General features: G+C 38.5%; 1 protein-coding gene across 5 annotated transcripts in view; it reads left to right on the forward strand.

Annotated features, from left to right (window-relative positions):
* ZFYVE28 (zinc finger FYVE-type containing 28) overlaps positions 1–12,213 on the forward strand; it is a 158,393-nt gene that overhangs the window by 88,135 nt on the left and 58,045 nt on the right. For all 5 annotated transcript variants that reach the window (XM_064511525.1, XM_064511521.1, XM_064511522.1 and 2 more), the window contains exon 3: positions 11,674–11,811. In XM_064511525.1, the coding sequence (XP_064367595.1) occupies positions 11,674–11,811 (138 nt within the window). The remainder of the gene's footprint in view (positions 1–11,673; positions 11,812–12,213) is intronic.

The following is a 12,213-nucleotide window of genomic DNA, read 5'->3' on the forward strand; positions in this document are numbered from 1 at the left end:
TGAAACAGGAAACTTGCCTTTGCCTATAAAATGCAATTAATTTTTAATCAGTGAAAAAAGGGACGTGATCGCATTAAATAGCATATTTTGGGGAAGATTTAGGTTGATAGTGAAAGGAATTGTGACGCTAGGGAATAATGTGCCACTCACTGACAGTGGCCATGTTTATCGCATGCAGACTCACAGGGAAAAAAATCATCTGGCTTTGGTGGAAGATGAGGTAGATATCTGTTTAAAACATGAGGAGGTAGCATGAGAGTGATGTTAATACTTTATATGTACTACAATTAGAAAGCCAGATAAAAGTAGCTTTTGTGATTAAGGTATCACAAGTTTTGCCCAGATTAAAAATATGGCATTTTCTTCTCTTTGCAAAAGAGAGAATCTGGCTTTAACAGGTCAAGCCAGAAATGTAGCAAATGCTCCTATTTTCTGAGGTTATGGAGTCACTTTACATTTTATTTAAAAAGACAAGATCATGTTTCATTTCTTAATGCATGATTGTCCGCCTTGGAGATCATACCTTTTTACATTATGAAAAACGAACATGTTGGTATCTTCACTGAACATTGACATGATACACCTGAGAGATGCCCTGGTAATTACCGGTGTATTTGAAGGCTGAATCAGGACAGTGAGGCAAGATCATTTTAAAACTGACTTTTCTCAGCAGTGATGAAGTACAGTATTAGACCATATCCACTTCTGTAGGAATTAATGTAATGTGACATGTCTAACTGTCAGAAGCTTTATAATTCTTCTGCATTCCTCGGTGTCATCAGAGAATTGTTGTCAGCTCTGATGTATTTCTTTTTCTTTTCTTTTTTTAATTCATTTTTACTCTTGCAAAGGATGGTAAATTGTGATATCTGCCACTGAATTGTTTATACCGTCTCATGACTTAAATATGCTGCAACTTGTCATCTTTCCTCCATATGTATGTGCAACCACCATGCTAACAAGATTAACAATATATGCAAATTATTTATTTGGTAATGTTTCCATAGTTGGAGATTAAGTTTATTTTCTTAGCTTTTTCATGTAGGAAAAAAGTGTTCATTTTTCTTAATACTGAGGAGGTAAGAGAAGAAAGAGAAGAGGGCAAGTAAATTAAAGATGGTCTTAGCAATGGAATTTATTTTTCATTATGATCTTAACATAGGTGAAAGTTAAAGGCTGGATTTTTTTAATATGAAATAATTCATGAAACATTAACTCCTTTATTTTTGAGGGATATACCACCCATACTATAATACTGTAATAGTATTTCAGATATTATGAATAGTATTTTGTGGAATATTGTGACAGATTGTTTTCTCGTATGTCGGGTTGTCATAAGTACGTTTCGTTAACCAAAAGGAAGTCGTTCCTGGGGATGGATTCTGCTTTGGGCACCGCAAGGGCTGCTACGTGTCAGAAGGAGGCGATACAAAATGGTTTTGGAGCTTGCAGAAAGAGTAGGTCAGTTGCAGGCTGCTGATACGCTGCTGTTAGGGTAAAAGTAGCCTGATATAATTTAACAATACACTACTAGTTTAACTACTCGGAATCAAAATTAAGGGGAAAACCAAGAACAAATGAAATTAATAAGCTGTTACCCATTAGGGTAACTTGATCAGTCATTATAACTTTATCTTTAGACTGAGAGAAGGAGAAGATCAAATAGTTGAGTCATAACTCTAAGTTCCTTTTACAATATATAAGTGCAGTGAGTGTGTTTTCTATCTCAAAGTTATGCTTTGGAAAGAATTGGAAATTTGGAAAGAAGCTCATTTGCCTAGAAAGATTGACAGAAAAATACAGAAGATAGTCATTTTTATTTTATTTTTAGTTTTTGGAAGAACTACATTTATTAGCAAGTTAAGAATTCTTCAGGAGTTTGTCATGTTGATACGAAAAGAGCTTGTGATAAGTAGGTTTATTGGTATCGGAGAGCAGGTACAGAGTAACGGTGAACCTAATGAGAGAGTAGATGCTAGACTTTGCTGTTGTACTCCTTTGCACAATGTGCACACATGGAAACTTTCCATTTTAAACACTTTGAGAAATAAAGCATTGTGTGAAGTTGATCACGCAGGATGCGTGCGGTTTTGGTTATGAATGCTCACCTTGTCACGCACCCCGTCTGCTCTCTCGCCTGCTGGCTTTTCAGTTTTTACATGCAAAATAGTGTTGGTTTCTTTATAAGTAGTGTTCCTCAGTCTGAACACTTACAAGCCTGCTATTAAAACAAAAAAAAACCCAAAAAACAAAAAAAGCAAACAAACAAAAAAACCCCCCAAATCAGTAGTAGTTATGGATATCATTATGATTTAAAAGCCTTTCCTGATGAGACTTGTTTCAGTATACTGGTTAAGCTTAGAGTCTATTAGAAATATCAGACATTAACTGGAGACAAGGCATAGTTGGAACTAATGAAAAATGGAGTATTTAAGGTAGTTATGGCCTACAGTATGAAGTACTGAGATGAACAACAGCTGTGTTACCCATAGTACAAGGTTCCTCCCACTTCAAAGTAAATAAAAGCTAACTTTTCCCATATGTGAAACTGCCACAGTAGCTTCTTCCATAAAGCAGAAAACATGCCTTTTAATTTAAAAAAAAAAAAAAAAAAAAAAAAAAAAAAAAAAAAAAAGAAAGCTAATACCTGTGATGCCACTGTGCGATGTACCCAATATAAATTTTTGGTTTTCCTTTGAGAATACATTGGCAGTTCTCAGGGTTTCTATGGGTGATGTTTCCTTAAGCAAATACTGAGCAGCAGATACCTGTGTTCCGTGGTTTCTCGAGGTTCCCAGGTACCCATAACTCCTGCCAAAATCACTGCCGTCCCGCTTCTGTAGTGCTCATAATCAACAGCTGATAAAGTAAACTTCAATTTAAAGAGATCTCCTGGAAGGTGTGTTTGTGTGTTCCTCAGGCTGTAATTCTAGGCACCAGCTGAGAGGATTTGTGCTCCCCCTTTGCTCTGTTTCTCGCTCCCCCCGCGGTGCAGCGTGGCACCCCTCAAAGCGCGGCTCACCTGCGGTGGGGCGGCTGCGTGGGGCAGTCCTGTCGCTGCTGCCAGCGCCGCACGGGCTTCCTGCAGCCCGCCCCGTGTTCCGGCCGTGGCTGACCTGCCTGGCCACAAATGGCCCTCTGGTAGGGCTGCTTTCCCAGGCCGACGGGCGGGTTGATCCGATGCACCATGTGAATGCGCGATGGCGTGAAGGTGCTGGCATATGGCAGGGTGAGTATCCACAGCCAGGAGCGGGGAGAGAGGGCTGGGCATGGAGATCCCTCGCCGCAGTCGGATTAAATGAGCTGCGGTCAGCTTTAGACCGTGCAAGCGCATCCTCGGCTGCACGGACGTGAGTGTTTGCAGCGGCGGTCGGTGAACCCTGCCAGTGAGTGGGGCAGGGAGCTGAGCCGGTTCACGGTGCGGTGCTGCGCAGGTGAGCTGCCGGTGCTGGGGGACGCGCTGTTATGGGCTGGGGAGAGGAGCGAAAGCCTTGAGGGAGGCGAGCTGCGGGGTGACTTCGCAAGCGCCCTTGCTGCCCAGCAGCTTGTGTTGTGAAATGGCCTTAGACTGTTCTCTGCCAGTCCTTGGTGAAAAGTGATTTTCTGTTTCAGGTGTAAAAGGAACTTATCTGAAGGTGTCTCCTATTATTTCCTAAGTCTAAGCGGTATGAGAGTAAGGAATCTTTAGAAAAAAATATACCCTTTTATTCTCTGCTATATCAGTGGTGAAGAGAAAGCAACGTTTAAAAAGAAAGTCAGCATTAATGAGCATCTCTTGGCGAAGAAGGTACATGTGAAGAGCTGTGAAATAACTCAAAGCACAATGATGTTGTCATTGTGGGTTGGCAGTGGATTATTTAAGATACTAATTGTAGTCATCCACACACTCTTGACAAGAGCAGAGTGGGAGCTGCACCATAGTCGCTGGGAACAAGGTGGCAGTTCAGAGGTGTGACGTTTTCAGGTTTGATTGCATCTGCCCATCCAAGAACATTTTCAGGTGAAATTAGGCAGAAATGGATCTCATTAAAGAAGACGAGTTAGGCTAAAGCTGTGCGAAACTCCCTACTGGATTCTGAAAGCTAATGGTTGGTTAAAAGTTGGTGAGAATCTGTTCCTTACAGTATGTTGTTAAATGTTACAGAGGTTAAACAGTGTGGATTCTGAGCCAGCAGTATTTTCTGAGCTAAAGTAATGGCCAAGGCTTTTTAGTCTGCTTAATTTGCAACCCTGGAGACAATGTATTAGTTATGTTAGGAAGGTCAGTGAAGGAGACAGCTGGGTAATTATTGAGAAATAAAGTAAAAATTGACCTAAGGAAAGCAAAACTCTTTGCCTTAGTTTTCCCAAAAGTTAGAAACTGTAGTAGACAAGTGTTTTGCTAGGAAAGGGAAGAAATAGGAATCAAAAGCAGAATCCTTCTAGCCCATCCAGTACTGTTTGAACACTTGAACATGGTTTATTGATCTGTGGAGGAGGAATCATTCTAGTATTCTAAATTGCATGTATTTGTGAGGCTTTTTTTAAAAAAAGAATTTACAGAACTGGTGGACTGTAGAGAAATTCCCATGAAGTCCCCATGACTTGATACAGATATAGGAAAGCCAGAAATTCATGCCGGCAAGATCGGGCAGTTGATGGAAGACTGAGCCAAGTCTTGTTCAAAGAAAATTATTCTCTCCTTTCTTTTATACATTTTCACCCTATTTAGTTTAAGTGGGAACAACACCACTTTTGGGAAGAAGGGAGGTGAAACTGAGAAGAAAAGCGGTTTTGCTTCATTAAGGTGGTAATGTCAAGGCTAGCCTTGAATTCCTGACAATGCACGCTTATGCTGTACTGTTTATCTGTGATCGTAGAGCTTTTATGTTTTTTCCCTTGAAGTGGATTTTTTTTCCTCCAATTCAGTTGTCTTATAATTGATTACAATATTTTTCGTTTGATCACACCTAATAATGATTACTTACATGAGCTGTACTGCATCAGCGGATGTCTTAACTGGCCCTCATGACATCCACAAAGAGTTGATGTCAAGGCAACTGCTTGCTGTATAAATACCGGACTGCACGAAAGCATATAACATTTAAAAACATGCGGACTTCTCAACCCTTTCATATGGTATTTTTACTGTACTTCAAAGCACTGTGAATGAAAAAAACTTTAGGTCCAGTTGTGGAAAATACACTAAATAACCTGTAAGTATCAGTAAAACTTTTTTTTCCCTATTGGTCTCAGTAACCAAAGTAGGCTAAGATTAGTTTTTAAACTTAACCTTTTTTCACAGAAATTAAGTGATCAATGGAATGCAATAGGTAGGAAACAAATGTGCAGTAATAAAAGTTTTTTCATTAGTAAATAAAATAATTAAGTGGGTCCCTTTTTAATCTTGTCTGCTTACCTGCTTTTCTTCATCATTGCTGTGAAACTTTTGGTTACTTGAAGTATTTTTCACTGCCAAATGTTTAGTGCGAAAGTTGTATGAGAATGCTTGGCTCTAAGTAGAGCCGTCAGTACAGCTCAATAAACCAGGAATGGTCTTTCCTTTCTTCACTTGGGATTCATGTTTGATCTGACATAGAGAATAATATTTTTAAGATGCTTTTTCTTTGGAAAAAGGATCGTAGTAGTGTCTGCTGAAGTTGTCTGAAATTGAAGTTTTCCGTGTTAACAAGCGTTTTCATTTGTTTCCACTTTTCATATGGATCAAATAGGTCACTCAGAGGAACTGCTTGTTATCTAAGTCTGTGGGCAGAGCGGATTGAAAATGCTGTGCACCGCAGGTCAGGGAATTAATTTGTAGCAGAAAAAAACCATAGGGAGGAAATGTGGCCCATTTCCAGTTCAATACTGAATGCACTGGGGATGCGGGATGCTTTCACTCTGTGTGCCGGGGAAGGGAAAGTAAAGGTCGTTGAAGTCACGATGACGTTGCCTCATTTCTGATGTTGGCCTCAGCCGCACAGGAGTGCAGCAGCGATGTGAAGAAGGCTGTGCCAGCTCCATGCCGGTCTGGGATTTTTTTTTTTGGAAAGTCTTCCAGTGCGTTTCAGGACAGTTTTGAGATCACTTTACCACAGTAGGATGGAGGCTGCCTGATGCTGGTGGAAGAGAAAGCCCATTTTATGTTTGTTGTAGATATCCATGTTCAGAACAAGTATCTCTTACTCATCTGTTGCTATGAAACTATGTAAAAGGGAGTGTTAAGGTACAAGATTGTTTCTTGGAGTGTTTTCAGATGTCTTTTAATGCAAGATAAATACTTCGTAGTATTTATAGAAAAGGTTTAAGTAGGCATAAACTGCTGTAAGAGCATGTCTATATCTAGGATATTTGTCAGATAATAACTGAATTCATTGTGGACAGAGTTTTTAAGTTATCTGTTAGTGATAAAGAAGGCATGACCGAAAGGCTCTGTATTGTGAACCCAGTGTTTCAGTAAAGTCCTAGCACACTTCATTTCAATGAAGTCAGCCCTGTCTAATATTAGCTGATGTCTTTTTGATGTGTAAGACAGAGTGTTTTCTTATGATAGCATCAGGATCACCAGGTGTTTGAGATCCAAAAATGTTCTTTTCTACAGAGAGAGGCTGATCCCCTATGGCATGACAGCACTTAATGTAGTCTCTCAAGCTGGTGTTATAAACAGCCCTACTGTAAATGGTGTTTCTTTTTTTAATTCACTGAGAGCTATATTTGGGTGGGTAGCAGGGAAAGAGCAAAATGAATTCCATGATTAGGTCTACGTGTTAGAGAGAAAGAGGTTGAGAATAGATTTAATTAAAACTTAAATGTAATCCATAGGAAGAGTGTGTGCTGGATTAGCACAGTATTGCTGTACTTCACATGTAACATTCAATCCACTTGGGGAGATTTAATTATTCAGTGTGTGTGTGTGTAATAACTTCTGAATATATGCAAGAGCGAGGATTACAAACCTGTGGTTTCTGGAGTGCATGGTGCCCTTATAAGGGTATATTAGCAGCGCTCTTCAAGAAGAGAGGCTTTGATGGTGCACTTTAACACCGGCTGGGGCAACCAGTGTTCCTGGGGCTAGGGTTTGAAATTGCTGGAGACTCAAGCTGCCTTCCATTCTTGAGAAATGGTAGAAGCACTTTACAGTGAGCTAGGTTAAACTATGAGCTACTGTCTAAAACAGTCCAACTACATAAAAATCTAAGTTACTATTGGAAAGTGGAGCATCTAGAAGCTAGCAGTGGGAAACGGTCAAAAAGCAGGTCAGGCAGAAAAGAGCCTGAGAGCATGGCCTTTGAGGCGGCCTGTGTGCAAGGGGTGCTTTAATCGGAGCAGAAGCTTTGCTCCATGTTCAGCGTTAATTCGTGTTTGCCAGTTACTTCTGTGTGTCACAGGTGAGCTAGCGAGCTGTTGAAGGGAGTTTGCAACTTAATGTCAAGCCGGATAGAGAAACAGAAAATTTGAGAGGCACATTTCAACAGAGAGACTAGAATATCTTCTGTGAATTCCTGGTAATAGAAACCATGTTATCATAGGTAGGTACTACTGATAATTCAGAATAATTTATATTAAATTGATATTACCTACTTAACAGAGTAAATAATCCTGCGAAGGATTTAATATACCTCAAGAAGGTTGTTAAAGAAGGGCAAGAAAGGCATTTAATGGTAACATGGGAAAGCAGCGTAGATTTTATGAAGGATATATGTGGAAAGGCAGATAAGTCTGTCTTTTGTTGATAGAAACATATTTTGTAGAGTATGAATAGGATGAAATTACTGACTTCTCTTTTTATAACTATTTAAAAGGCAAATGTAGCAGTTGCTGTCAGCTTTATGCTTTGATTATTGAGTACATAGCCAAATACGGCTTGGTCAAAAATAAACCAACATCTATTGTGGTTCACTATATTCACTGTCTCACTATCGTTCATTTTATTTTCTATCAAAATAAAATATAAACAAATGTTCTCCGTTATGTGAAACACTGAGTTCTGTCTTCCAGGACAGGAGTAACCTGGAGTAAATCCCCAGCCAGAATCTCTGCGACTTCTGTCCGCTGTGCTGGTAGAAAGCTACTAGATCAGCTGAAACAGGGCTGTTCTTGTCCCAGTGCGCAAATGAACCAAAAGATAACAGATAAAACCACCAAAGGATACATTAAAATCTGGAGGCTTTTGTGTAGAAAGATGGATCAAGTGAAAGATTTACTACTTCAATTCCAACTAATTGATTTCTGTTGCTTAAATTAGAGCAAAACCTCAATGCTACCATGTCTCTGAACCCATTCATTCTTAGTTTACAAAGCAGAATACTGTAATTAACTAAATTGAGTGCTTCTTGAAGCTCCTTGAAAGAAAAGACTAATTTGCTTACAATACATTGGATAGTCTGTCTAAATTGGTTGGCATTCTTCCAGTTTCAAAGTAGCTGAGATTTGAAATCCTCATGGGAGCAAGTGTTCCGAATTTCCTGTTTAGGTTATTCTGCTTTGGGTGACATAAGACCTTGGAAGAAGGTAGGAATATGATGGAGAATTGCCTTTTTTAATCTACAAAAGGTTTAAAATAAACGCTGTACAGAATCAGAGACTATGGGAAATTACGAAACTTGAAATAGCAAAAATAATTGACCTCATAGAATTCTTTCAGTGTTTGGGATAGATGGAGAAGTGTCCGTAGATCTTACGTGTTTTGGAGCAGAAACATGTGGAGATTATCGGAATATCTGAAGAAAATGGAGAAAAATTGAATGCCACCTACATAATGAATTATGTACTGAAAAATTTACCATATTTGACAGATTCTGAAAATTTGACAAAAATTCACCATAGTTAATGAAGTTACAATATTTGATTTGAGATATGTTCATTAATGTACAAAATTTCATTATGCTTAATTAGCTCCTGAAATGATTTAGGCAGAATCTGAGCTCTTTTTTTACAGGTATAATGATGAGAAAAACAGAACAAAAGCACAGAATGGTTACTTAGCCAGGTATGAGTCCTATCGCTTCACTCTTAAGTTTGCATGAAACTTTCATGGACATATCACAAATTTTGAGTAAGTAAGTGGATGATTATAAACTGAGAACTCAATTTGTCTTACAATTGCTATAAATAAGATTATATTGGAAAAATACCAGATTAAGTAAAAATCTGGTTTGGGGAAGTACTTTTCAGTACAGGTCTTGTCCTATGTGGTGTAGCATTCTTTAAAGAAAAAAAAAAGGAAAAAAAGAAAAAAAATTGAAAATTGCATTTTCCCATACTCAGATTTACTAGAAAGTAAAATAAATTGGAATCTCATGTTCTAAACTAGACTGGAATTGGATTATTTAAACTCTGATATAATCAAAGTCAAAATACTGTAATTCTTTTCCAAATTCCTTGCTTTATTAACCTGCTGTACTGCCTGCAGCTTTTGTAAAATTTGACTGGTAGAATTACTTCTACCACTGCGTCTTTCCAATGATAAAAGATCTTTGCAAGCTCATATTAATTCCCTGATACCAAGAATCTGGCTTTTTCAGCCTAATATGCTAATCCATATTGCTCTGGTGATAATGTGGGAGCTTCAGGCAAAGCGCCTGGTCTTAAAATAGATCAGTAGTGAGCTGATTTAAAATCTATCTTGCTTGACTTATGACTTACTACAATTTAAATGTTACAGTCCTCAGTTTCATTCTTTGCTCTGTAACTTTGGATGGGGGACTAAGTGGTTTAGGATTTGACTTCCTAATGGGACCTACTTTCAAACAATTTTAGTTCTCCAGCTAGATCTAGACTAAATAGTGATGTGAGAAGCATACTCAATAGCAGTAATTAGGAACTGGGATTTTTATTAATTGTTTTATAAATGTTCTGTTGTATGTAAAACTGGGCACAAGGAAGAGAGAGGAGGAAGGAGAATAGGAAACTTGTTATTACTCCATGTTTTCTGTTTCCCTAAAATTATATATAGTTTTGCACTGAATCCACTGACCAGCTCCACTTAATATTGGGAGGGGGAGGTGGTGACAGTCTTGCTTGTTCTTCGGGCAGTAGTTCATGGGGAGTTGCTGAAGAGGGATGAGCATCACTTTGAGTTCCTTGGGGTCCAAGTGGTCCACCCCTCCTAGCAGTGCTTCGCAGGGTTTGCTGCTGAGTCAAGTCCTGTGCTCAGGAGCTAATCTTGGAGCTAGCGTTTGAAAGGAGGAACGCCGTTCCCAGCAGCACTGTGAGCAGTTCTGTGAATCTAGCTGGGTTTTCTTGCCTCTGCTCATGACTGCTGGCCATGTTGTGTGTTGTGATGCCGCAAAGATGCTATAGAGCATCTGGTTTTCAGATTTTCTTTCTAGAAAAGACAGTTGAATGTTAGTGCATGCCAGTGTGTTTTAAATGTTTTTATTTACAGCCTTGTTAAACTTAGCTTTTTTCATTTTTATGTAAAAACATGTTTTAATAATTATAACAGTAGAGGAAATTCCTTATACCAATGTGTAATAAATATTGCCAATCCTCCTTTTGGGGGGCGGGGGGGAAGATGAGAGGATGGAGGCCATGGTGGCTATTGGATTGATGTTAAGATTATTTTGTGGCAACTGCAATTACAGCAGTCTGCACTGAAATTTCAGAAAACTTGAATCTGTCTTTTCAACCTAGACTAGTTTTTGTTTGTGGGGAACAGACAAAAGAGGTGCGTTCCTTTAAATTTCCTATTTTCTATTAATTTTTAAGTACAAAGAAAAATAAAACAGGAAATTGTAGGCTTAAAGCAATTCTGTCTGTTAAACAGTTGTATAAGTGACAGATTTGTTTCTGTTTGTTTGAAAAATATTCTAAATAGAACATGAATTCTGTAAATAGTGGAAAAAGCATGAGACAAACAAAATATCTTTAATGGAAGCACTCAGCCTTTTTCATGCTCTGAATCTACCTTTGTTATGTTAATCAAATTCCATGCAATACCCAGCAGGGGTGTCTGAAAATTATCTTTTCAAATAAATGAATGCAGATTGTTACTGCATTTCAAGAAGCTGGTTATAGGTCTTTCATCTGTGTCCTAGTCCAAGCATAGATTAGAGCAGTTATTAAGAGCTCTCTACCTTGTCCCCTTATCCTCTCGGATAGTCATGGTGGGGGAGATGGCAGGCAGGTGTGCCAGCTCTCGCACACTGGACACTCAAGAGTCAAAAACACTTACTTTAGCTTTCCAGAATGAGTTTAAGTCTATGCAACTCTGGCAGTCCCAATGTAACTTAATTTCTAATGCCTCCAGGGCACTCTGTAGGGCATTCTTTTTAGGAAGAATGAATTTCATTGTGGCTGGTGAGAGGAAATATGAGAAATCTAATTTACTTGTACTTGTAGATTATTTAATGGTATCATATAGATAGATAGTTGGGGCAATAACCTTTTTGAACTATATAGCCTCATCTATTAAATGCCTTACTTAAATCTTCAAAGTTGCTTGGAGTGAATCTGAGAAACACTCTGCTGGAAGACTAGAAAAACTGAAGTTTGCTACCCTTTCCTCCACGTAATAGTCTCCTTTTTTCACCAGTGCGTTTTGTGTGTATATAATGACCTTAGGAGTTGAATACTGTATTTTTAAGTTATTTATTTAGTGGTTTAGGAAAGAACTTGTGAGATTCTTTGGGAACAGTCACCTTGGTCTATGGTATGTTTGTATATATGCCATCCTTCTACTTTTTGCTTCAGGATAATGTTTTGAACATCATAAATCAAATCATGGATGAATGCATTCCTCATGAACGGGCCAACCGAGACTTTTGTGTTAAGTTTCCAGAGGAGATACGCCATGACAACCTTGCAGGACAGCTTTGGTTTGGAGCAGAGGTAAGTCTCTCATTTCTATTGCTTAGGGTTAAGGGCCATTTTTTGTGGCATAAGGCTTACAATTGGAATTAAAGCAGATCATGAGATTTTTCTGAAAAGGATGCATATAATTACGGAATAATGTAAACACATCTTTGAGAAATAACTTGCTGTCAATGTGCAGTAAAAGAGGATTCTGTATTGATTAGGCTTGTTTTATGGGTTGGTATCTGATTTATCATCTTGGTTATTTTCATCCGAATGGGCCATCTCACACCTCATGCTGTGAGAGTCTTAAATACATGTGTGTGCGCGCGCGTGTGTGTGTATATATATACACACACACAGATACAAATATATATATAATATATACACATATATATACATACACACACACATATATAACATATATACAAAAAAACT

This window comes from Dromaius novaehollandiae, chromosome 4, assembly GCF_036370855.1.
Source record: "Dromaius novaehollandiae isolate bDroNov1 chromosome 4, bDroNov1.hap1, whole genome shotgun sequence".
NCBI classification, from domain to species: Eukaryota; Metazoa; Chordata; class Aves; order Casuariiformes; family Dromaiidae; genus Dromaius; species Dromaius novaehollandiae.